This window comes from Trichosurus vulpecula, chromosome 2, assembly GCF_011100635.1.
Source record: "Trichosurus vulpecula isolate mTriVul1 chromosome 2, mTriVul1.pri, whole genome shotgun sequence".
Taxonomy (NCBI): Eukaryota; Metazoa; Chordata; class Mammalia; order Diprotodontia; family Phalangeridae; genus Trichosurus; species Trichosurus vulpecula.
In genome coordinates this window covers 336,605,166-336,632,813 of record NC_050574.1, presented here as the reverse complement: position 1 = coordinate 336,632,813, position 27,648 = coordinate 336,605,166, and the positions used below count along the sequence as shown (strand labels likewise).

Below are 27,648 nucleotides of genomic sequence, written 5' to 3'. Positions count from 1 at the left end.
AGAAAACTTCTTCCCCATTTCCTCTCTCCCCTGGAGTAGAAGTCCACTCACTTTTCCATTTCTAGTGTTGGAATTTTAGGAATTTATTGAAATTATCTGGGTATTTCTAAAAGTAGTTTCTGAGAGCCATGATTAATAGAATACTGTCACTAACAACAGAAACTAAAGTCAAAAGAGTAGAATCCAATAAATTTTGCATTTACTTGTGCAGGCATATGTTGTTTCTCTTCCACAGAATATGGGGAGGAAGAATATAGCTGGAGAAGTTTTGTAGGTCTGAACTTCAACCAATCAATGAACAAGCATTTATGATATACCCAGTATGTGCCAGGTACTACACTAGGTGCTAAAAATACAAATACAATGAATTAAACAATCCTTACTCACAAGGAGCTTACATCCTAATAGAACTCAACACTCACCAATAAAAAAAAACTGCTTGACAATATGAATGTCAGAGAGACTCTGGAATGAAGTGACCATACCACCCTGAAGTTCCAAATATCAAAAAAAGAAAAGAATGGATCCTTCGACAGGTCCACTGGTTGTAGAAGGAAATATAATATTAATCAATAACAGCAAAAAATAACAACAAGGTACAACTAACTCAGTTTCTCTCTGTCTCTCTCTCATACACACACAGACACACACAGAGAAAATGGTTTTCAAAATGATGAACATATAGTAAGAGAATACCTAGCCATATAAATGACTTAGGCTGCAGGTACAAATTAATCACATTCCCAAATACTGAAGGACCTTTGGGTGTATCTCAGAGCCATCAGAAGTAATGATGAAGAAATCATAGCAAGCAAAAGCAGTTCCAGAAAACCAGAGGCAGGCAAACATCCCAATTTTTAAAATGGGGGAAAAAGTGGGTTCCATGCTAAGTTTGACAAGCATTAATTCTCGATCACATGAATATAATGATGTTCAGTAGGATTTAAGGGCTAAAAGAAAAACTGAGTAGACTCTTTTGGCCCTTATTGTTGTTATGAAATGGTCCTGAAAGCCAGACTTCATGTGCTTGGTGTATTAACATTTAGAATCTAAGTTAATTAATATTAGTACCAAGGAAAAGTGTACTTTTGTGTTTTTTGAAGGTCTCTGTACAGTGGTAAACTGAAGTGGAATACTGTCAGTAGTGTAGTCCTAGGGGCAAATAAATATAGAAGAGAGGTGGGAGGGGGAAGACACAGAAGAGAAAGTGTTATTGGGAATTGATATTCAGAATACCCAACTGGATCTATAATTACATCCATTTTTGAGGCTTAATTCAACAATTAAGATTGCAATCCATCCATGCTTAGTTATTCTATGTGATACATCCTCCCATAAATTCACTATAGGTATAGAGGGGCCAACCAGTGAGCTGGCAGCCTTCCTCACTTTTTCCTAACATTGCAAATATATTGGTGAAGCACTCAGGATGTCCACCTGTTTTCCCTTAATTTGGAATGTGATCAGTCCATTTTCTTTTTCATACGTTTGCCTAATGATATCCTTTAATTTTTCATCAAAGTTTTTATATGTCGTAGTCTGCCTACCCCCACCATGCATTGCTCCATTCGTTTCTAAGAGGAACACATTGTTAATTCCTCAGAGACTGGTGTGCTTTATAATTTATAGCCAAACAATACTGACAGAATATCTGCATTAAAAATAGATCTTATTTCTGAGAGAAATTTGGGAGTTTCTAGGTAGCACAGTGGATAGAGTGCCAGGCCTAGAGTCAAGAAGACTCACCTTTCTGAATTCAAATCTGGCCTCAGACACTTACAAGCTGTGTGATCTTGGGCAAGACACTTAATCCTGAATGCCTCAGTGCCTTATCTGTTAAATGAGCTGGAAAAGGAAATGGCAACCCGCTCTAGTATTTTGACAAGAAAAAGTCAAATGGGGTCATGAAGAGTTGGACATAACTGAAACAACTGAACAACAAAAGAGCTTTGTAAGGGAGGAAAAGGACCTACATACACGAAAATATTAATAGCAGCTATTTTTGTAGTGGCAAAGAAGTAGAAACCAAGGGAGTTCCCTTTAAATTGAGGAATGGTTGACATGACATGAATGTGATGGAAAAGAAAGATAGGGGAAATTATCTCACATAATCATGATGCTCAAGTAGAATGTATACAAACAAGGAGGAGGGGGGTACAGCCGATATTTCAACTTCACTTTCATCTGAACTGATTAAAGGAAGAATACATATACCCACACAGATGCACTGAACTAGGTACAGAAATACATTTCATCCAACAAGGAAACTAGAGGAAAAGGAAGATTTAGAGGGAGGGTAGATTTAAGGAAGAGATTAGTCCTAAGCAAAACAAAGCCTAACTAAGGCTGTATAAAAATATTTATAGCTCTTTTGAGGTAGCAGAGAATAGGAATCTGAGAGGTTACACATAAATTGGAGAATGGATGAACAAGTTATGGGATATAAATATGATGAAATACTATTGTGCTATAAGAAATGATGAGGTTTGTATGATCTGTATGTCAAGTGAAGTAAATAGAAGCAGGAGAATATACAATGACTGCAAAATGATAAAGGCAAATTTTGAAAGAATTAGGAACTCTTATTAGCATGAGGATCAACCACAATTCCAGAGGAATTGTGAAAAGAGGTGAAGGACTCAGAGTGAAAATGAGACCATTTTTTTTAACATAGTCAACGTGGACATTTGTTTTGATTGACTATACATGTTTATACTGGGGTTTGTTTTTCTTTCATGCTCAAGCAGAAAAAAGGGGTTTGGGGGAGGAAGGTGGGAGGGCATATTTTGCTGATTGACAAAAATAAAATAATTTTTTTAAAGTAGACACTTTGTTAGAAGAGAATATTATGTTCTACTGAATCAAATGTTTGTTTATAATCAACAAACAATAAAAACATTGTGATTTTGTATTCACTACATCTTTCAATAAATTGTATCATAGTAAAAATGTGGTCTACAGTAGAATGTTGCTAGCGGAAGATTTCTGTTAAAAATGAGGATATGAAAAGTTATAGTCAAGCCAAACTTTACTAAGAAAATCCCCAAAGATTTTTAAATGGTGACATGTGAAAAAATGATCACCAAAACCAAAAGGAAACCTACAAGCTCCTCCATCCAGTCTTAAAGGGGGAAAAAATGATTCTACTACAAAGATTCCAAAAGTGGATGAAAAGGGGGGGAAAAAATTAAATTAGAAATCCTGAAGAAAAAACTGGAAAGAGAAGCAAGAAAAAAAAACTCAGAATAGAAAGTAGAAAACGTTACACAAGTAGTGCACTAGCTAAGGAAAAAATAGAGCAAAGAATACTTAATGATACAAAGATACAACAAGAAGTACTAGAACAAAGTCAAAAGACTGAAAAACTAGAAAAATATGCATGTATGGTATCTACTATCAAAAGCAGGTCCAAGGATTTACTCCCATATCATTTACCTGCAAAACAGGTCAAGGAGAGATGATTTAGGAATCCCTGAAAATCATGACTAAACAAAAACTTGGATACAATTTTTCAAGAAAAAATAATAGCAAATTGCTTATATCTACTAGAAACCTGCCTTCTGAAAGAAATTCCAAAATGAAAACACTAAGGAATACAATAACAATACTCCAGAAGTTCCAAGTCAAAAAAAAAAATACTGCAAACCACCAGAAAGAAAAATTTCATGTTTAAAACAACCATAGTCAGGATCATACAAATTATGCTGCAAATATGAAAAGGAATATCCAAAAAAGGTCAAAACAATATCATTTGTAAAAGCCTGTCTGCTCCCTTTTAAAATTTTCATTGAGGATGGCCTTGATTTTATGTAGAGGCAGATAGGTTTATAGATCAGAAGATGTCTGGTCTCCCTTTTTAAAAATAACAAAGCCTGAGATTTTTCTATAGCATTAATATCTTCCACTTCTTCAGAAGATTTCTGATTGTGTTTTGCATGACTTCATATTTGTATTAGATTTTGTTATTTTCTGCTTTCTCAATGGGTGAGGAAATCTAGGGGGAAGGAGGGAATCTGGAACTGAGAATAAAATTGCATGGAAAAAAAATTAAAAATAAGAAAATTTCTGATTGAACCAGTCAATGTCCTCACAACTGTGTTGTTCCAACATGGATCTTCTTTATGTACACTTAGTATAATCCAGCTATTTTTCTTGTCATTTTCGTTAGTAACATTTCTACCTCTTATAGAATGTACTTGGTACAGAGTAAGCACTTAATAAATGCTTATTAACTTTTATATGAGAACATCTGGGATTGTGGTGGTTCAATTCATGGTGAAAAAAAGTTGTCAAAGTATTTACTGATGTTTTCCATTTTTCTTCTGTATATTTTCATTCTTCTATTTTCCATCCTTAAATGGCTTCATGATAACTTTATTGTGTCTCTTGCCAAACTTTCTTTAAAGTAATTTTAACCTCTTTTTCCTTGTTTCATGAGATGACACTATTCATAATCATCTCTCTTTCTCTGTAACAGTTTAAAGCAATGTTCTTAGCTGCTATCTCTCTCCACTTGGTAACTAAGTCAAATGTCTGCTCTTTGAGGCACTTTTTAGATTTGCAAAGTGAAAGTGGGGTTTAAAAAAAATAAAAAAAATTTTTAAAGGAAATAGAAAGTGACATAGATGAGTGACTTCTTGCATTCCATTAAATCTTTCTCCAATATTAAGAAACTTCCTCCTAACAACTTGCCTAACACAAAAGACACCTAGTTTTCAGTGGTTTTAAAACCGCATATTTTATATTTAGTTCAGTTAATCATTTTCTTATTTGTTTAGTAGAGGATTCTTCCCCTGGGGTCCACAGACCAACATGGGATCTATTTCAGAGAATTTATGAACTTGGACAGGGAAAAATTAAACCATGATTTTCCCTAACTTTTAGTTTCCTTTGAAACCCTTTGAATTTTACTTTATACATTTAAAAACAACATTCTGAGGAACCCATATGCATTATTATGCATATTAATCATTACAATTAGCAACTGTTTCATATTTGCTAATTTCCTAACTAGACTAGCCATGTTCTTAGATAATATTACTATGTTCTACTTACCTACTGTGTCAACACCTTTCCTTCCTGCCCTACCAACCATCTGCTTATAAGTGAGAACATCAAGACATTTTCCATTAAAGACAGGAGTCCGAATAATCACACGGCGGGCAGGCAAATTCACTCCAGAAGAAAGTGTAGATGTTGCTGCTAAAACACGAATAAGGCCTTGACGAAATGCTCCTTCAATAATATCCCTCTCCTCAAAAGTGAGACCTGAAAACGTAGGTTTCCACAAATGTTTAGTAAAGAACTTAAACATAGCTATAAGTATATCAAAACAAAATCCTGTGATAACTACTTTAAAATTTTAGAAATGCTAAAAGACTGGTAATTAAGGAATCAAAAATTGTCAGCTGACTTACAATGGAAACACCGTCAGCCAATCTGTCATCAGCTCCCAAATTTTCCTTTTGACAAACTGTTTTTATGTGATCTTGTAAACTTTTCTCCCTTCCTCAAGTACTAAATGATATGCAAAATATACATTTTAAATGACAATGAATTAAAATTTATTTCATTTTGAACTTTTAAAACACATTGTGATGATTAGCTAAATTCTGGAATGTCACAGAACAAAGAATGGCCATCAAGGCTTTAATATGAAGTCCCAAAGAATCAAAAGAACAGAAAGGCTAATCCTTTAGAAGTCACCTCCTTGGTCTAACTAGCTCTAAATTCCAAGTCAGTTCATATCTTTTGATATATTAACAAGTCTTAAAATTATATAGATTTTTATACTGGTTTTATTTTTATTTTATAGCTAGGATGATACAATCTCTTAAACATTAAGTCTCTGGGCATTGGGTATGTCTAACTGAAAATCAAATTTATATAAACCAATACATCAGAAAATCAAGAAATGCTGACTTTTTAAATGAGGTTGCTTTACAAAATCAGATTCAATTCTAGTGATTTCTGATTCTGTTTGAAGGCTACCTGCATGATGAAATGCCACGCCCCATGGCATAGTTTGTTGTAGTACAGAGTCCAGTCCAGAAGGCAAGCGCTTTAACTGATCCATCACCTCCATGAGTCCCTTTCGGTCCAATGTAACTGGGTGAAGTTCAGGTGGTTTTGCCAGTCCTTTTATAAAATAATTTTTAAAAGACCTTCACTAGCCATTATAAAGCAAAACCATTACCTCCCCTCCCATCCACTATTCTTATATACAGGTGAGATACTCCTATAATCAAGCCATTTCCTTCTGTGGATCTTTGTTAAATGACTATGTTCACATATTTTAATAGCTATCCTTAACCAATAAAAATTATTGCTGATCTTCCAGTACTAGGGCTGAGTCAGGGGTAGAGAGGGGGGTGTGTGTGTGTACCCAGATTTTCTTTATCATCCCTATACAGCAGGAAATGCACCATAAAGCAAAACAACAAAAAGTGGGGATAAGGAAGAAAACTTCACAAAAAAGAGTAAACAATCAAAAAGAAGACCCAGAGCAATGAACAAATACTATAGAGTAAAACAAAGAAATGCAAAAATCCCAAAAGACAGAGATAATATTGCAACAAAACTTCAAGAAATTATAACTTAACACCTGCCAGAATTTTCAGAATAATTTAGAAGGTTAGTAAAGCAATTAAAGGAAGAAATACAGATAGAAATTAGGACAGAAATTGGAAATCTCAAAGAATAATTCAAAAACACGAATGAGAGAAAAGATATCCTTAAAAGAGTAAATTCTCGGAAAAAGAGACCATTAAAATTTACACTAAAAAATGTAGAGGCAAAGCTTGTTGACTGACAAAATATCGAAGGTAAAAAAAAGATCAAAATAAAAAGAATGAAAGTCAAAGTTAAAAGATCAGAATACTTGAGAACTCTATAAGTTCTTATCTTGAAGGCAGAATATGTCAAGACAAGTTGAGAATAATAAGCTTTCCAGAAAAACACACTAAAATTAAAAGTCTGAATATAATACTTCAAGAAAATTCCCAGATACATTGTAAACAAAAAGTAAAAAAAATGCAAATACAGAATCTAGAGAATAGTCCAAAGATCAAGTCACTTAAACAATAAATTCTGATAAAAAAGCACAAGTAGACCCTTGACATGGCAAGGGGAAACGACTCTTGATCGTACAATTCATTCATTAGAAATGCAGTAAAAGACTGGAGTACGATTTTACAGAAAAGCAAAGGACATCAGTTTGCACCCAAAAATAACAATAAGTTGAGCTTAACTGTTAATAAAAAAAAAACAGGGAATTTGAATTATTCTTACTGAACAAAGCAGGAGTAAGCAAAGGATATGACAATTCATCAAACAAATAATACTGATATTATAATTATAATATATTGATAATGTGATATTATCAGCTCACATTTATATAATATTTAATATGATCATTATATCATAAAGTATCACAGAAGGGAAAGATAGAAACAGTAGGAATAGAATACAGGGGTGGCCGGGTTAGGAAAACAGATGTATTCAGTTTTATCCGGCCTCTCTTATCTACTAATACCAAAAAATTTCTTAAACCATAATCAACAAACTTGTCATAAGAAACTAACAATTGTTCTCAATCTGCTTTTAAAAAATTCATGCAAATATCAAAGAGTAATCAATAAGATTGGTCACTAATGCTACATAAAACGCTGTTAAACATCATTTCTTAACTACAGCTGAATACAAGACATCTCAGAAACTGACCAACAAACCTCTTCATTTGAAACTTGACTACAGATGAGTTGCATGGTAATCCCTATTTAAGCATCTCGTCAATAATTCCCTGCCCCAACAAAGTGTTATAGTAAAGGTATGCAAGAAATGTTATGTTCATAGAAAGCACATTATTAACAATTTGCATCTGACAGCTAATATACATTTAAACAGATTTAATATATAACTGTGTTTGGTCTATATTTGAGTCCTCATATATGACTATTACAAATTGTATTATTATTGTTGTGTTTTAATAGTATTGTATGTTTCAATACTAGAAATCAGAAATAGTTTCCTGAAGCATGTTTGATATGCAGACTTGGTGTTGAGTTGCACAATTTTGGCTGAATTTCAGCATCATATTCCATTAAAAATCTATTTCATATGTGGAGGAGGGATATTCTACAGAATTTTTCCATTGTAAAAATCTTGTGAAAACAATACTCTTTTGCCCCAATTCTTTTCATTTGTATTCATCCATTTTAATACATTCTCTATAACGAATGGCAGTTTTTTAGGTGGGAATAAGCAATTGAGAAGCTATTCTTTTGTTATACATATCAAATGACAAGTTGAAAAATAATGCCCCAAATAAGAAAAAGGCTCAAACTCCTAACTTATCCTCAGACCCCCCCCCGCCTTTTCATGAGATTCCTTTCTCCCTAACAGCGTGACCTGGAGAGTGGGCTGGGACCCATCTCTAAAACCCAATCATCCTTCCCTCTTGAGATGCATGTTTTCTGTTTCCCTGTTATTTTGTATTTTTATTGGTTCATTTGTTTTGACACAATACATGCTTCCCAATAAATCTCTCTTAAAAGTATATTCCCTGAAGAGATAAACAAAAGAACCTAATAAAATGAGATGACATATGTAGAGCATTTTGCAAACCTTAATGCACTATATATAAACGATAACCATTAATTACTATCAACTAATAATGTGATAGAAAGTAGTATATCTACTTTTCCAGTTTACATATTTGCAGTTTACAAATTTTTAATACTGATTTATTGTTATGACACAATTACTCCCCTAATAAACCATCTCCCATTGCATACCTTCTCTTTAAAAAGCAGGTAAGCAAAACTGTATAATATGGTGATTATAACTGACAACATGTGTAAGTTTTTACCTGTATAGTTAACCATTTCTTAACAGAACTGGACGGTGTTTTAATATCAAACACTGAAACTAACACTGGCTAGGTATGACCCAAATGGTTATTTTTAGTGTTGTCTTCACTTACATTGTGGTCATTATTGTGCATTTGCACGGAAAGACAGTTTCTTTACCTAAGGGGTCCCCACAAGTCCAAATGATCATTTCTGGAACATTTATAAACTCTCACAACCAGAAGAACCGTGTCTGTCCTGGAGTATGTGGTGAGTCAACACCTTTTTATAACTCGAGGTCATGAAGACAGAAAGAAGACTACCATCTATTTGGAGCATACATGCCCTCAGCACCCAGTTAATTTTCACTGTCTATAGCTCACCTTCTGCTTGATGCTGTAGATCATAAAACTCATGGGCTATCATATTCGCCAGTTTCTCACACCAACTCTTTGATGGACAGAAAATTAAGACTGAATAGCCATCACGAATGATTTCATAGCATAAGCTAACTATATGGTCCTCGTCTCCCTAAATAGGAAAGAAAAATACCTTTTAGTTGCTCTTCTAATATAAAGTATTTCCTAAAATACATCTTATTCAAGAAATGTCAAGTCAAACACCATACTGTTTCATAAGCAAGACTTTGTTTCTTAATGAGGTTACAATAAAAACAAACTGTTACCTTTTAAATAATTCCAAAACTTCTTGCGCTGTAAGACAGTGGGACAGTGGCAATCTCAGAGGGCTCGTGACAGCCCCAAATGAGGAGAACCTGATGATTCTGTCCTCTGGGGCCATTATGTGAGGGGTGGGAGTTAGCTAGAGAACTGGCAGTGACCAATTACAAGACTAAACAATGGGTCTCTGTTGCTTACCCCACTTAAATATAATTGCCCGAACCTGTTCTCCCTCCTCCACTGCCCAGGAGGCAATAAATATTTAAAACTCTTAATAATAATGTGATAAGCCTTACTCTATAAGATGTACAACCACGCTTATCAGAGGCAGCTAGGTAGCTTAGTGGGTAAGAGTGCTGGACCTAGAGTCAAAAAGACCTGAATTCAAATGCCACCCAGGCACTGTGTGACCCTAGGCAAGTCACTTAATGATGTCTCTCAGCCTCAGTTTCCTCATCTTCAAAATGGAGATAATAATAGTACTGAGAGAAATTTCCACATCAACAACATCATTCAATCCTCCACATTAACTCTGTTTCCACTGACCTTTTTTGTGTGCTCTATGCTGATTTCCCAACAGCTGAGTGTCATTATCATCTTGTCCCAAGATTCTCTAGCTATATTCTATTCTCATAATTTGGTTTTTTACTTTTTTGATGATTTATTTCTTAATTCCTTGAATGGGTCTATTATCCATTTTACCGTATCTTTGAATTTCTTGTTTCTGATGTAAGTGTAGATGTTACTTCAGCATAACTTTCTCCTCTTTGGCTCTGCATCTTTTATTACACAATATTGTATTGGAATTCTTTTTCAGTTTGATCATTGTTTTTGATGACTTTTAATCCTCCTGTGAGATTTCTGACTGTTCTGTTTCTTATTGGTATTTCAATTGCTATTTAGTGGGAAGTGGGGAGGCTCTTGAGAAGATCCCATGCAAACTCTCACTCCACTTTCCCAGAAGTTTGTCCTCAGGATACATTCACAGTAATATTCGAAAACAGGATAATGCCCAGAATCAAAGTTTAGTACAAAACAAAACATTAGGAACCCCTCCCCTATCACCAACAAACCTTCCAGATACAAGACAGATAAAAACACAGATACGAGCACAACTATAATACACATTATTACACAACAGCTGTCAAATAGTGAGAGATTAATAAATATTTCTTGATTGAATGATTACATCATGAGTACATTATAGTGTAACAAAATACTATTTTATGAGTTCTGAAGAGAAAGTTACTAATAATGTGACTTTGTATTCTCTAAATTATCTAACTTTAAAATGACAAATATATTCCTATGGGTTGAGACTTATAAATTCAATACAAGCACTACGGATATATCTAATGTCTAGACAAGAAGAGAATTTACCTTCACTTGGAGCATGGGTTGGAATTCCCTCACAAGCTTCATGGATGAGTCATATATTGAGCTACCAATTTTTAATGACTCCAAAAGTGGTACTGGCCGAAAGTCGGTGTGATAAAGTTCAGCATTTAACCAGGAAGCTACAAGGTCGAGATTAGGGAGTGTTGCACTCATGCCAATTATCTGAATTTCTTTGGAAAAATCACTGGTCAAATTTTTGGGGCTATGAAAAACACATAAAACAAGTGACAACAAAACGGAAGACATGTTATGACTATTAACCATAATAAAGCTTTTAAAGTTCATTCTTAGTATTAGATTCTTAGCAGATCCTGCAGCTATCCCTCTATATATCCCCCCCCCAAAAAAGTACACCTACTCAATACACTTACTCAAAAGCGTATTATATGAACTGTAAAAGAACATCACAACAAGGAGGGGGGCAGGTAATAGAAGAGTGCTTAGATTGACAGGAATGAGAGGATAAGGGAGGGATCTTGTGGGGGGAGTAGATTAAGTAACAAGTGGGCAAGGTAGCAGGTAGAAGTAAAGTAGAGGAGTCAGGAGGGACAGGAAAAAAGATATACACAAACAAAATAAAGATCAGGAGTAGAATTTATTAGGAAAAAAAGCAGGGATAGTAATCATGAACTAAAATAGATTTAAACAAAAGAGAAAAATAGGGAAACTACACTATATGTCAGCCATATTAATCAATTTTGTTTTAGACTATTTAAAATAACTAGACAGTATAAGGTTGGAATATGGCTGTGATGTAGGAAATGATGAGTTGATGGACTTAGAAAAATATGGAAAGACTTGGACTTATGAAAAGAAGATGTTATCCACCCTCAGAGAAACAGAGGACAAACAAGTATAGTATGGCCTTACATGGATGCATACGAATGTATATGTCTATGAGTATAATTGTAGATATCTAAGTATAGGTGTAAGTGTATGTATATGTGTATGCATATACGTGTGTGTGTGTATGTGCCTGCATGTAATAGTAGCCTTCTCTCAGGGGAGAGGACAAAGTAAAAAGAGTACAGCAGAGAACAGGAAAACTTACAAGGAAGCAAAGGAAAGAAGGACAGCTCTGAACACAATGTGTAGTATTTATTATATAGGCTTTCTTGAAATGGAAATTTATTGCTGTATATTTTGAATCCTCTTACGTTCTTCTATGCACATAACAATGCTTTTTTTTCTTTTCTTATTTTGTATTTAAGTTTTATTATTTAAGTTTATGTTTCTTTTTTTCTTATTATATATTTAAGCTTTAGTATTTAAGTTGAAATTAATTTTTTAAAAAAAGAACATCATTGACTTTCTACCAACATATCTAAATGAGTGCTGTCCACTTCCAAGCATTCACCTTGGGAGGTCATACATTTATTCCAGCAATGCCTTAGAGGTTGGTAACCTAAGCACACTGGCTGCAAAACTCTCAAGTTTGGGAAACCAGATTAAAATGTGATAGTAAAAATTTTAACAGAACAAAATATAATGCAACTCAGATAATGTTAATTTGTGGTTTTCTAAGTCAATATATAGCCTGCAGGAACCTGTTTCTATTTGAGCATAAGGCCAATCTTACAGCCAACATTAATTCATAGCCATACCTCATAGCAGGTGCATTATTTCTAGAGGTTATGGAATATTTTTAAGGGGGCAGGAAGGAAGGGAAGCAGAATCATTTTCAGTAGTGGTGAAGAAGTTTCAGAGTGCCGGGACCCCAAGAATGACAATGCAGAGTCACCTGGAATAAATTCACACACTCAAGCCATTTTTCAATCAAGAAACAGTTTATTGTAAGGCCAATAGTAGTGGGCCAAGTTCCTTTAGGGAACTTGCAACCTGATGGGGGTAAATGTAGTTTATATAGAAAAGGAGCATGGGAAAGGAATGCCTAATTAGGTAATCTAAGAGTCTAGGTATCTTGGGAGCAAGCATCAGTGATCTATGGATGGGAAAACATAGGGAGCCTGAGGAAACAACTTTGTTGATACCAGACATTAAGGAAGTTGTCAGAGGTATGAACCTTAAGGAGCTGGTGCCAAGAGAGTCCTTGGGCCAGCCAGGGACAAAAATCCTTGGGCCAGGTACCTTTGTGTCTGTTCTGATAAGAGAATGTGCTCTGCAACAAGGGAAAATTTTCTCACAGGGCAGGGACCTACTGAGAAATTGGGAACTTTCCAGAGACACAATCTTAGGGCTGAGGCCCAAGCACCCCATCAGTGGCAAAGTAAAGAAACTTGGGAAATCATATTTGGATTTATTCGGAAAGAACCAAAAGTTATTTGGAATCATCTGGTAAATAAAGTGAGTGCATCAAACTGCATAACATATCATTTTAGATATATTAATGATGTTCTTCTAAGATGGCTCTGAATGCCAATAACTCCAAACTGGAAAATTTCAAAAATGTTTTCAGTAAAGGCGGAATCATTGGAATAAGTACCTAGCCTCCTAAGGAGGCCATTCAAAGCCAGTACATATTTGAAATTGCTAATTCTGGTATGATTATTGAAAAAAGGCAATTCATTATAACACTTCGTTACATCTCATATATATAGCATTAACTGTCAAGTCCTAAACAACCAAATATGCTGAAACAGAAAATTGTCATCTGATCCTTCACTTTACAAAAATTAGTTGCAGCAAGGTCCCCTTAATTTGCTCAGTAGCAACCTCAGGTTAAGAAAAGTTTTACTAACAGCCCACTGGAAATATATTTAAAAGGTCATCTGCAGTTTCCAAATCATTAGAAATCAAATCACTGAGGCAAGCAGTCAAAACTACTGCAACTAGGTTAATTGCTAATATAATTTTTTAGTCTCATGGAAGAGAAATCTAACCAACAAGTTATCAATTATGCTGATTAAAAACACCTATAGTGTTGGCTATGCAGGGCAGGCAGGCACACCTGATATGTTTCAAAACTTTATCTTCTGGTTTAGAGCTCACAGAGAAATAGAAATAATTTGAACTCAAAGGTGAGACAATGAAGTTAAAATGCGCTGGTTTTTGTCCAGTAAAATCTAGCAACTTAAAAATTCCAAATTCCCTTTACTTTTCAACTGCAACAACGATGAAACTAAATTTAAGGTGGAATATTGTAAATGTCTTATAATTTCCTATTAAGCATAACCTTTAAAAATTTACTGCACTTTTAAAGCATGACACTTATCATATCTTAGGATCAAAGTGTTTCCAATAAGAATGTTTCTCTGAAATCACAACTTAAGTCAGTAGGACAGCATAATTCCTTTACAAAATTTTCATTTATTTTGTTATCATGTAAATGAGATACTCTAGTGAACCTCAAAGATAAAAGAAATCAGGAACTTTAAATTTTCTTTAAAAAAAAAAATCTCTAATTCAATCTGTGTCAAGTGCTCCAATACCAACTTTCTTCAATATCAAGTGAGTACAGGAAGAAGAAAGAGCAATGGCCCCAGAGTCCGACGGCATCAAATCCTGCTTTGGGAGATTTCTGCAGGGGTGACCTCCTCTAGAAAGTGAAAATACACGAGCACATGGCCCCTGGGGGCCTTTTGCCTCTAGACCTATGATCTATACATGAAAGCTCATTACAGGAGGAACATTTCCTATCACGTACCAGATTCCAAATGAGAAAAGCACTGCACTCATTTACTAATTCAGTAACTGATGTTTCTCCATGACTACTGAGAATCTAAAAGAGAGGATTTTCAGTCACTCACCTCACTGCTGCTCTCTGAGTCACGTATCGAACCTTAGTCAACAAAAGTTCTAGCAGGTATCCGCGATGACAGTCTCCCAGCATATGCAATTCATCTACAACCACCATTCCTAAAAAGATGATTTCTTCAGATGTTAAGTTCTACAGAGTTTCACACCAACTCCCATAAACCTTAAAAAGGTCAAATATTGTAAATATTAGGTAGATCATTAAAGTACTGGCGTAGGCATAGTAACATTCTAAAAATGGAACCAATGAAAACAGGTTTCATACAATAAAGCATCAGCTTTATCCACTAATCTCTATAATAAAGATTTTGAATAAAGTTGGCCAGCTGGGCTCTGGTGGGATTATAATGGGTCCTAAATCTATAAGGGCCTTTATGAGCTTAACAAAAAGTTGATCAGACCCTGAAAAATTGGCTTACATTATCCAAGACTTATTTCTATCAAAATATCAATTAAAAAATTTTAAAAGAAATATAACTGTCAAAAATAGCAACTATTTATGTGAGCTAGCAGCATACTTGCTTCTCAGTAGAATTTCCCTTTTTACTTTCTTATCACAAGGGTGTTTAGTAAAAAAGGAATTAGACCAAAGGAAAATGGATGGCTTTAAAGATATTTTCATTAAACTGTAGTTGCATGGTTAGTCATCCTTGACCTAGAAATGAAAAATCTTCTCGTGAATTTTCTTATAGGCCAGACAGGGAAATCCCTCCCCTGGTCAACACTAGAGAATGAACCTCAACAAAACATTTATTTTTATGCCTCGAATTTATTTCTCAAGAACCTGAGAACCCATACCAACCTGGGTCTATTTAATTCATCCCCATTTCACATTTCCCCTATTCATATCCCCTCAAATAGGCATTAATCAGCCTTAGAAGAAAGAGCAAATTGGATTTGAAGTCACATTATGGATTCAAATCCTAACTCCTTTCCATTTACACATATGTGACTTTGAGTGAATACCATCTCTAGCCTTCAGTCTCTGTAAAATTTGTAAACCGAACCTCTGAGATCCCTGCCAACTTTAAACTGAAGATAATCCTCTGACTCTACAGTTACAAGAAGAATCTTGTCACAGATATGTCACAATTCTTCAGGGTACCATTACTATAAAAAAGAATAATGGCTGGGGGGTTAAGATTAAATTATAGATATTACATTCCAGTTAGATATTTCAGACTCCTGACATGGAATGATAGGAATACAGGGAAACAGAAAAATATAAAAGAGGTTAGATGATACAGTAAAGTCTCATTATTTTGGACTCTATTAATTGCGAATTTGTGATTCTTCAAACTGGACTCCCCTGAAGTCTACCTCTGTATTATTTATAAAAAATGTGGGCAAGCACAGGTAACAAACTGTTTTTAAATAATTTTGCTACTATTACTATTAGTTTTTTTCATTAAGCTGGATATTGGCCACTTCTATTTGATATCACTTGGTTAACAGTTAGTTGAAGTATTGCAAAATAAATAGTATTTCTACAAAAACATTCTAGAATTTTAACACCACTAGTTCAGAGTGGTTTAGTCACAATTAATTTGAATGTGAAAACTTATTATACTTAATTCTACTCCACCAAATAACTCAATTTAATTCAACAAATATTTATTAAGTGCCTATTACTTACAAAACACTGCGCTAGGCATTAAAGCTACAAAGATGAAAAATAATAGTCCCTACGTCCAAAAAGGTAAGCTAAGAATCTTATAAGAATATGTGATTCATGTTTTATAATTATTTGTGCACAAGTTAGAAAGTGACAAAGCACCCAGGCAAAGTCAAAGAGAATGGCCTGAGCTTTACGAAAGAAGCAATCGCTTCTAGCTTGGGGTTGGAGAAGACTACTGAGGAAAGGAACCAGAGAGGAGATGACATCTGAGCCAGGTATTTTAATGGCAGAGATGAAGTTCAATAGGAGAAGAGCAGGGAGTTGGTTTCAAGAACAAGAAAACAGTATGTGCAAAGGTACAGAAACAAGGAAAGATGAGCTAGAGTAAAGCTGTGTCAATTTAGGCAATAAAACTGCATGTACCCTTTACTCACTTGCTGTGCATATAATTTGTAACCTAAGATTTCTTCACATTAGGATAAATTAATTCTTTTTCACTGACTGTGTGGTGTTTCCATATACTTGCCTGTCTAATTGCCACCTTTGCACTATCTATGAAGAAAGGGCTGTTGAGCAAAACAGCATAATCTTGTAAGTCTCTTTGACAAAGCCCCTCCTGATGCCATCAATCCATCTTCCCCTAGTCAGAACTAAAAGTTCATAGTTTACAACTCTCTTATATACTTATGTATTATATAATAGTATTTGTATATGTATCACTTTCCCTATTAGATTCTACCTAGTAAGACATTTGGAATTTCCCCTAGTGCCTAGCACAGTGCACTGTACAAAGTAGGCTCTTAATAAATGACTGTTGAACTGAACCAAAAAAAAAACCCCACCCTTCTATCATATACTGAGTCTTATCACCCTGCTGATTTTTGCCAACAGAAGAGATGAAGCAAAGGGTGAAGAATCTGAGAAGTTAAGTACTGGGAACTGGAACTACTCCATAATTACTTTTCCTTTCTACCAGAACACAATGGGAACATGTCTGTTTATTTTCATAGTGAGCTCACCTAACAAGTCCATCTTATTTTCTTCAATTAAGCGATTGACCAGGCCATTGGCTCTCTCAATTGTGCAGACAGCAACGTCCAAAGCAGAAAAACGGACTGCTGGGGAGCAGCTGCCCATGTAGCCTTCCACCAGCAATCCTACTTCCTCAAACAGGTTCTAAATAACCAAAGAAAATTCCTCAATTACTTGAATCGCAATTTGCAGCAAAAGCAGAGATATTAAAACTCTGAAGTCACTTACCACTGATATCCATCTTACAAACCAGAGCCTACTGGGTTCAACTCAGAATTATGTGCTAAAATGTAGAAATTCTAGAGCTCAGTACATATTCTCCTTTAAGACAGGAAGAGGTATTCCACTATACTTTTAAGGATTCATGATTTTATAAGAGTGGGTATGATTTCATCACAGATAGCCAGTTGCTATAACTGGAAAAAAAAGTCATCACCTTGTAGCCAACCCTCTGGTAATAAACCCACTCCTAACTTAGCTAAAATAGTCCTAAGAGGGCAGACCTGGCCCATACTCAAGGTCTTTCCAACTTGCTAAGACATAACAGGGCAGATGTGCCATTTGTTGGCACAGTCACCTCTATTGGAAAATGAGACATCAAAGTAAGCAATGAAGCAATTTACAAAACAAGTCAAAAAATTTTCAAGTACTATTTTAATGACAATGAGCAAAGCAATTCTAAAACATAGTTGCCTTCAGAAATCAAAAATACAGGAAAACCGCCTTAAACTATAGCATTATTAATTCCCCAAACCAAGCAAAATCGTATCTATAGTTTCAAAATAATGCTAGAGGAAAATAATTTGTTCAAGGAATTTAAACTCTCCCGTTGTTTCAGTCAAAAACTAATTCTCATAACTTTATACTTTATACACAGTATCCCAAAAGTTTAGTGTAGTTTTGAGCTACTATATAAAATGAATAAAAAGGCAAAATCTTTCCACTGTGGCAGATTTTGTAGTTAACCTTTAATGCGCAGTGTCCATAACAAGGATATTTTCATCCTTTTCTAAATTTTGGACTTTCCACTCATTTGAGAGAATTCTGTTTAAGTTACTAGCATTTCAGCCCAGACTTGTTGATTCTTTTACCTCTGAAATAACTGTTAAAAAGTGTCATGGTCTATGAAGCATAACTTAATGCCTGAAGACTACCTCAGAAGAAATGTCACGTATAAAGTCTGGGATCAGATTTATTTTCACACACACACACACACACACCCCCATGCCTGGGCAATATGTGAGCAGCGAAGTCCTGTTTGAGATGGTGTAAAAAAAAAAAAAAACCCGCTGTTACTCTGTCTTAAACATAAACTATGTCCTGTTAATTCACAACAATAAATATATACTCCAGTCTACCAACCAGAATCAAGTATGATGCAGTTAGATAACCATTTATTAAGTGCTTAGTATACAATGGGCACTGTGCTAGGCACAGGGGAAACAAAGATGAAAACAATTCCTGTCTTCAAGGAGCTTACAATCTGCTGGGGTGTTAGAAATTAATACGTACACAGATAAGTAAATATCAAATGTAGCTCAAACAGACACAATGCCTACAAACCGAGAGCATCAGATGCTCAGTGGGTTTTCCATTTTCCTTTCCAAGATACACTACAATTTCTATAGCTCCTTACCTTAAGAAAGAAAGAAGTACTTATCTATTACTTTCCAATTGCCTACAAACATTTCCAGGTATCAAAAAGAAAACCTTCACTTGACTGTGACATTCCTTCAAACTATGATTATATATTTCTCTTGCCTTTCAGAGCTAAATTCATAGATAAAGGTGTCTATACTCAGTGATTCTCCTTCCACACCTCCCATTTTTTCCACACTTTAAAATGTGTCTTCCAAACCCACCAACTAACTGAACCTGGTGTCTCCAAAGTTACAAATGGTCTCTTAAATGTTAAATTCCATGGACATTTTTCAGTCCTTATCCTATTTAAGGAGAACGAAGAACAAATACAACCTGTGAGTAGCCTCTCCCTCTTCTGGGTGCTCTGCCCAAAGGAAGGTACATTTCAATGGCTAAAGGCTGCCGCCTAAACTTCAGGTTTACTGGCTAGATTTCTTTCTCAAAAACCAAGCCTTAACCCCTATTCATTCTGGAGCTCACAGATCGGACAACAGATCCCTGACCTCCTAGCACAGAGTGAATGTAAATACTAAATAATAACTGTTTCTCTTTTGGTCAGGAACCCTGAGGGTCTTCCCCTCCCAGTTTTATTTATTTATTTTTGTTTTGATTAAAGGGGTCATCCCTTGATTAACTTCTTAAAGAAACATATTCAATGAAGTTATCTCACTCAAAGTGAGAACCTGAAAAGACCTTAGCCTGAAAGGGCCAGGGTTTCCCACTGCATCCTGGGCCATCTCCAGTGGTCCTGGTGAATATCAGGCCACTGGACACAGATCGCTCTGGAGCAGAAAGTGAGGCTAGTGATCTTGCATAGCCTTCCCTCACTCAAATCAGTCAACTGCAAGTCATGTCATCATTTTCCTGATGTCACGGTCCTCTTCAAGAACAGACAAACACAACAATCCTACTTGACCTTTCTGAAGCTTTTGACATCATTGTACCCCTCCCCCCATCCTGAATACTCTATGTGCTAGTTCTCCTCTCTCTCAGTCTTCACTGAACTATCATTCACGTCTCAGCCTCTAACCTTGTTTACCCTACCAAACTCTGCCTGGTGCTTTCTTTTCTTTACACAAACCCTCTCTCAGTGAACTCATCAGCTCCCACCAGTTCAATTAATATTTCTATGTAAATCATTTCCAAATAAATGATACCCAATCCTGACCCCTGGTGCCCTAGCACCAAACTGTCCACTAGATACCTCCTAGATAACTCAAACATCCAAAATGAAAGTCATTCTTTTATTGTCTTAACATGATCCTTTTCCAAGCTTCCCTATTTTAAATTATGGCATCATCACCATCCTTCCAGTCATTCAGTTTAGCAAACTTGGAGTAATCTTCAATTCATTCCATTTCCTCATCCCTCATATAGAGTCATCAAGTCTTGCTAATCCTGCCTCACAACCATCTCTTGCATCCCCCTGCCTTTTCTTCCCAATTCACATGGCGCCATGGAGCTACCTAAATAATCTTCTTAAGCACAGGTTTAATCATGACACTTCACTGCTCAAAATCCTTCAGTGGATCCCTATTACCTGTAAGATAAAATATGAACTCCCATGACTATCATTTAACACCCTTCAAACCCTGGCTCTCCTACCTTATTTCATACTACTCCCTTTAATAAATGCTACATTCCAGCTAAAGTGGACTACAATAGCCATTTCTGAAATTCAACGCTTGATCCCCCACATCTGTACATAAGCCCTTCTTATACTGAAATGCACCTCCACTCACCACCACTCTTTAGCTTCCTTCAAAGTTCAACTCAGGTACATAGGCAGTCTTTTCTGATCTTCCAGTTATCAGTACTCTATACCTCAAATTATATCGTATTATTTATGTGTATATGATGCAGTATAAAGGCACTTGAGGGAAGGTACTATTTCATTTGTTTCTGTATCCCCAGCAAAGAGCAAACATTTAATAAGTATTTGTTGAACTGAACTTACATAATTCTTGTGAATTTCTCTCTTTTAAATGGTGACATTCTAAAGGTATAATGTTATCATAAAATACTCATCTATTCACCTATTTCTGGAACTCACCTTAAAAAGATCTTAATGTCAAAGCTTCTAACAGTAGAATTTCAGTCAAAGTATATGCAGTAAGAGTATAAGTATTAAGTAGCAAGTAATAAGTAAAAAGAATATAAGTAATGAGTATATGTAATCTTAATTACATTTTTATTTTAGACTTACCTGAAGGTAATATTTTTTCTCTTTAGCCACTGAAATAAAAGGCAGAATGAATAAAGCTTTCTTACGCATTTCCAAAACCCTCTTCAGAATCAGTAATTCAGCAACAAGGGTCTTTCCAGCACTTGTTGGAGCTAAAAGAACAGATTATTTTAAAAGTCATCACAAAATAAGTAGCATTTAAACTTTTTTATTCTAGTTATCTCAAGCAAACCTTCAATAGCTCTTCTGTCTAAGGCTAGCCTCAGTAAATTTAAGACAGTAATGTGAAATAACATGCTGAAATACTATTGATGATGAATAAAAATATGAAACCAAAAAGAAAAAAATCATGTACTAACATATACTAAATAATAAGAATACAGATACCTATCGAACATATGCTATGGGCCTGGCATCTGACTAAAACACATTTTAAGACTTTAAAATACTTTATATATAATAAATTAATTCCTTCATCTTCAGGCCACCACATTGAAACAGTTAAATGAATCCCAACTTCAAAAAAGGCAAACTGATATCAAATAATTTCCTGTAGCTATGTAAAAATTCATTAGAAGATAATTATATCTGCTCTGAACATATGCTTATTTGAGAAAACATTCCAGCCTGCAGTTACTTAACATATAATTTTACATATCCATAACATCTTTAAAATAAGTTAGACAGCAGTTAGAGAAATCTGAATACCTGAATAGACTAAGTTCCTTCCTTCCAGAACTTGTCCAAGCAAGAGACATTCTGCTTGCCATTCAAACATCTGCACTACACCAAAACTTTGATACTTCTCCAGAACTGCTTTGGGAAGCCCCCAGCTTGCCAGGAGCAATTTGTCTATTTGGTTATCAGGTACTACCACTTGCTTGCACGGTCCTTTCAGGGAAAAAAACAAAACAAACAAACAAAAAAACAAAACAGTGATGAATGGTGGAATAGAAGCTTCGAAGACATAGACTGTTAGTGCTCAAAGTAATCATCAAATAAAAGTTTGTGACTGGCCTAAGTTCAGACTTCTCATCAGTGCAACACCTGGACCAGAACACTCGTGCTCTGCGATTCTTATTGCGGTTAAGGATAATAAGAGACACTCACATTTCTCCAAATTATAAAAGATAGTGTCATTGAATAAGAAGAGAAAGCAATCTGGAACCAGAGGACCTGCCTTCAAATCTTAGTGCTGACACTTACTACCTGGGTGATACTGAGCAAGTCAGTTTCCTCATCTTTAAATTAGGTTGTTGGATTAGATAACTTCTAGGTTCTCTTCTAGTTCTGGGATGTTAGCCTCTCAGATTTGGAACAAAATGAGGCTGTAGAGATCAATTAGTTCAAAGCTGGAGTGTCTTTGGAATTCATTTTTATTATATTTTTTATTCAGCATTTAACAATCTTACAGATATTTGCATTTATTAACTTTATGTTTATGCTATATATATATTTTTGTATGTACTTATTAACCCTCGCCCATTATGCAAACTCACTGGGAGCAAAGGCTGTTTCTGTTCTTTGTACCTGTGTCCCAGGGCCAACCAAAGTGACTGGAATAAAGCTGGGGTGATGAAAAGGGCTGAGTAAATTTCATAAAAAGAAAGGCTAGAGAACTAGAATATTTAGCCTGAAGAAGACTTAGGTGATCAGTACATGCTGACCCCAAGAATGGGCATATTGACCAGGGAATGGACTTGTTCTTTCTGGCCAGAGGAGTCAGTATTGGGAGCCACAGATGGCAAATTTCAGCTTGATGCTAGGAAAAGCTTATTAATAATTAGGAGCTGTCCCAAAGTGATAGGAGCTGCCTCTGCAGCGAGTATATTCCCCCTAATTGTAGTCCTTTAAGCAGAGGCTGGAGGACCACTTAAAGATTATGTCTATAATGGGGATTCCTTTTGAGTATGGGTTAGACTTGGTGGAAGAGGCTTAGGCCCCTTCCAACTTTAGGATCTTGGAAATGTTAGGACCTGAGAAACAAAACACACAGAAAAGATAACTGGCAGGCAGGTAGATGACACAGCAGTTGGAGTTCTGGACTTGGGGTTAGGGAAGACCTGAAATCCTCTTTCAGACACTAGCTCTGTGACCACAGGCAAGTTATTTAACTTCTCAGTTTCCTAGTGTGTAAAACAGGGATCATAATAGCACCTGGTCGCAAGGTTGCCTTGAAGGTCCAGTGAAATAACAAATGAAGAGTGCTTTGCAAACCTCAAAACATTATATAAATGCCAGCTATTATTACTATTATTAGCTGGTCACCCAGAGAAGTGGCAGAACCAAGGTGCAAACCCAGGGCCTCTCCTCCAAATGCAGCACATTTTCCTCTGTGCCCCGCTCCTGTACCTATGTCTTCCCATTCATAGAAAAATGGGGCTGGAAATTTTGCAGCAGACTATGAATTCTTAACATGTTACTTCTCAGAACAATGCTTTTAGATGCATCAAAAGAGTGAAGCAAGCAGAGCCAAGAAAACAATGAACACAAGAACAACAAATTAAGGAAGAACCTTCAAACAATAAAAAGTGGATGCTGAAAAATTACAAGGAATAAGCCTGGCCTTAAAAAAAGAGATGAAAAGTCACCCTTCCACTCCTTTGCAGAGGTGGGTGGTCCAAGGGTGTGGAACACTGCACATATTTTCAGATTTTTTCAGTGTATCAGTTTTACTGATTTTTTTTTCTTCCCCTTTTTTTTCTTTAAAAATGTTCCCAGTTATATGAAATTACTCTGTGGGAAGGGGTTGGGAAAAGGATACAGGAAGAAATTTGTGCAATGTGAAAACAAAAGACAAATAAAAAATATTTTTTAAAAACATGAATTTTGCAGAATACAAAGAACATGCAGGGCACCAAAGAAGAGATGTGAGAAAACATTCCCACTCTTCACCCACAGCTACTTAGCATAGGTAGAAGGCCCTGGGACGTGGAACACTGCATGTATTTTTAATTGTTCTATGTATAATCATTTTTGCTAATTTATTTTTCTTTCTTTTAAAAAAAATCTCACATAGCAGTTCTTTCTGTGTGGAAAAGAACTGGAAATTAAGGGGATTCCATCAGTTGGGGAATGGCTGTATATGAACATGATGGAATACTACTGTGCTATAAGAAATGATGCAGGGGATTGTTTCAGAAAAAACCTGGGAAGACTTATATGAGCTGATGTAAAATGAAGTGAACAGAACCAAGAAAACAATTTGCACAATAATCAACTTTGAACGACCTAGAAACTCTAATCATCACAACCACCCACCACAATTTCAAAGAACTCACGATGAAAAATGCTGTCAACATTCTGAGAGAACTGACAGACTCAGTCTAAACTGAAGTATATTTTTTCTTCCCCTCCCCCCACCATGGCTAATGCATAAAAATATTTTGTATGACTTCATATTTGCAATGGGTTTTGTATTTCTTGCCTTCCCAAGGGCTGAGGTTTGAAACTGAAAATTAAATATTTTTTTAAATTTTAGTTACATAGCTCTGATGGGTGGGGCACTGGTAGGGACAGTGGGAGAAATTTAAATGTATAAAAAGAAATGTATTTTTAAAAATAAAATGCATCGGATGACAAAAGAAATCAATTACAATGAATACAGTCAAGTTAACAAGTGTTTGCTATGTTCCAAGCACCGTGACAGGAAGAAAGGCAACTCAGTTATTAAAGTACGTGTGTGTGTTTTTAAATAAGTTGGGGTGAAAAAGAGGGAGAATGATAAAGTGGGGAGGGAGAGAGAGGGAAAAGAGAGGTGGAAGAGGAAGCAAGAATAAGAGGAAGAGAGGAAATGGGAAAATGGGGAAGAGAAGAGAGAGAAAGAGAAGAGAGAGGAGGGAAAGAGAGGATAAAAGAGGGAGGAAAGGGAAGGAATGAGACAGAGGGGGGAAGAGGAGGGAAGAGGGAAAAAGAGGGGTTTGCAAAAGGGGAAGGGGCAGATAGAGGAGGGAGAGAGGGGAAAAGGCAACAGGGGGAAGAGGAAGGGGAAGAAGCAAAAAGGCTGGGGGGAGAGATAGAGTAGGGAAGAGAGGTGGAAATGGGAAGAGGTGGGGAGGAAAGAAGAGGGAGAGGGGGGAAAAGGAGACAGAGAAGAGGTGGAAAAGGGAAGAAAGAGGTAGGAATGACTATAGTAATCTACTGTTTGATAAACCCAAAGACTCTAGGATAAGAACTCACTATTTAACAAAAACTGTTGCGAAAACGGGAAAATAATATGGCAGAAACTAGGCACAGACCAAAATCTTACACCATATACCAAGATAAAGTCAAAATGGGTATACAATTTAGATATAAAGGCTGATACTGTAAGCAAACTAGGAGAGCAAGGAATAGTTTATCTGTCAGTTTTATGGAGAAGGGAAGAATTTATGATCAAACAAGAGACAGAGAACATTACGAAATGCAAAACAGATAATTTTGATTACATTACATTGAAAAGCTTTTGCACAAGCAAAGCAATGCAGCCAAGATTAGAAGGGAAGCAGAAAGTTGGAAAACAATTTTTACAACCAGTGTCTCTGATAAAGGCCTTATTTCTAAAATATATAGAGGACTGGGTGAAATTTATAAGAATACAAGTCATTCCCCAGCTGATAAATGGTCAAAGGATATGAACAGGCAATTTTCAGAGGAAGAAATTAAAGATATCTATAGTCATATGAAAAAATGCTCTAAATCACTATTGATTAGAGAGATGCATATCAAAACAACTCTAAGGTACCACATCACACTATCAGATTGGCTAATGTGACAAAACAGGAAAATGATAAATGTTAGAGAAGACTTGGGAAAATTGGAACACTAATGCATTGTTAGTGGAGTTGTGAACTGATCCAGCCATTCTGGAGAGCAATTTGGAACTATGCCCAAAAGGCTATAAAACTGCCTACCTGTTGACCATGCAATACTATTTCTAGAGCTGTATCCCAAAGAGATCATGCAAATGTGAGAAGGAGCTACATGTAAAAAATATTTATAGCAGCTCTTTTTGTGGTGGCAAAGAACTGGAAATTGAGAGGATGCCCATCAATTGGGGAATGGCTAAACAAGTTGTGGCATAGGAATATAATGGAATACTATTGTTCCATAAGAAATGAGGAACAGGCGGATTTCAGAAAAACCCCGTAAAGATTTACATGAACTGATGCTGAGTGAAGTGAGCAGAACCAGAAGGACATTGTACACAATAACAATCACAATGTCTTATGACTGACTTTGATAGACAGATCTAAGACAACTTGAAAAGACCCATGATAGAAAATCTATCCACATCCAAAGAACTATGGAGTCTGAATGCTGAGCAAAGCACACAATGTTGTTTTTTGATTATTTGTTTCTTCTTTCTTGTGGTTCCTCCCATTGGTTCTAATTCTTCTTTACAACAAGACTATTGCAAAAATGTTTAATATTTAAGTATAGGTAGAGCCTATATCAGATTGCGCACCGTCTTGAGGAGAGGGGAGGGGAAGGAGAGGGAGAAAATTTGGAGCTCAAAATCTTATGGAAGTGAATTTTGAAAACTAAAATAAAATTTTAAAAAATAAACTGTAAAATTTAAAATGGGGAAAGGACAAAAATAAAAACTATCAACAAAAAAAGAGTTAGGGAGAAGAAAGGAGAGGAGGGAGTGGGAGAAGAAAGGAGACAAGAGATGGGGAAAGGGAGGGAAGGGAGAGAGGAAAAGAGGGGAGAGGGGAAAGAGAGAGGAAGAAAAGGAGGAGACTTAGAAAATCTCTTATAGAAGGGGAAAAGGGAGAGAAACAGAAAGAAAAAGAGAAGGGAAAAAAAGAGAGGGAGGGAAAAGGGAGGGGAAAAAGAGAGGGAAGAGAGAGGCAGTGTCAGAAATGACCTTCCACGTGTGTGTGACTGACAGCCCCGGAGAAGCCGGGATGCCGAGAGGAGTAACTGACATCCGCCAGGGGAGTAACTGACATCCGCGAGGGACCGAACGCACACCCGGCCCGCTCAGTCCCCTCCGCCCCCGCCTTCCCCGGGCCTCCGAGGGCCGTTGGCCGCCGTACCTGGCGAGCCGAGCCTGCCCCTCCGCAGGCTACTCGCCAGGCCCGGGGGCGGGCTCAGCACGGGTCTCACTGGTTCCCGCGGACTGACACCGACACCTTCGCTACTGCTGTCCCTTCTCCTGCCGCCGCTTCTGCTACCGCATCCCAAGAAAGAGTCCGAGCCGGGCGACGACGAGCGTCGCCGCTTCCCACTCCGACTCGTAAGCTTCATCGTCCCAGCTCCTCATCAGCTCTGGCGGTCCAGATACTGGAGGAGAAGCCAGAGACCCCCAGGCTCCGGCGCGGCGGCCGCCGCCATCTTCCCGCCACTGGTTTCAAATCTAGGTCTCCCAGACGGCCCCGGAACCATAGAGTTCAGCGGACGGAATGACCTCAGAGACCATAGAGGAGAAACTCTTTTTGACTTGGGAGAGGCGGAGAGGAGGTGGCTAGAGCGGCCTCTGAGGGTTCGTTCGATTCCTAGAAGCCTTTTAGAAGGAGGTTCCCTTGCTCTAGCGCCTCACTTCGC

The 27,648-nt window shown here is 36.5% G+C and overlaps 1 protein-coding gene across 1 annotated transcript in view; it reads right to left on the bottom strand.

The window, feature by feature from the left end:
- The window catches only part of POLQ (DNA polymerase theta), a 119,830-nt gene extending 92,479 nt beyond the window's left edge, over positions 1–27,351 (bottom strand). Inside the window, exons 1-9 of the mRNA XM_036744106.1 lie at positions 27,141–27,351; positions 21,826–22,008; positions 21,139–21,269; positions 17,279–17,435; positions 14,635–14,743; positions 10,910–11,129; positions 9,233–9,380; positions 5,992–6,138; positions 5,056–5,268 (exon numbers count right to left, since the gene is read on the bottom strand). Coding sequence (XP_036600001.1) covers positions 5,056–5,268; positions 5,992–6,138; positions 9,233–9,380; positions 10,910–11,129; positions 14,635–14,743; positions 17,279–17,435; positions 21,139–21,269; positions 21,826–22,008; positions 27,141–27,351 — 1,519 coding nt within the window. The remainder of the gene's footprint in view (positions 1–5,055; positions 5,269–5,991; positions 6,139–9,232; positions 9,381–10,909; positions 11,130–14,634; positions 14,744–17,278; positions 17,436–21,138; positions 21,270–21,825; positions 22,009–27,140) is intronic.
- Positions 27,352–27,648: the final 297 nt, after the last annotated feature.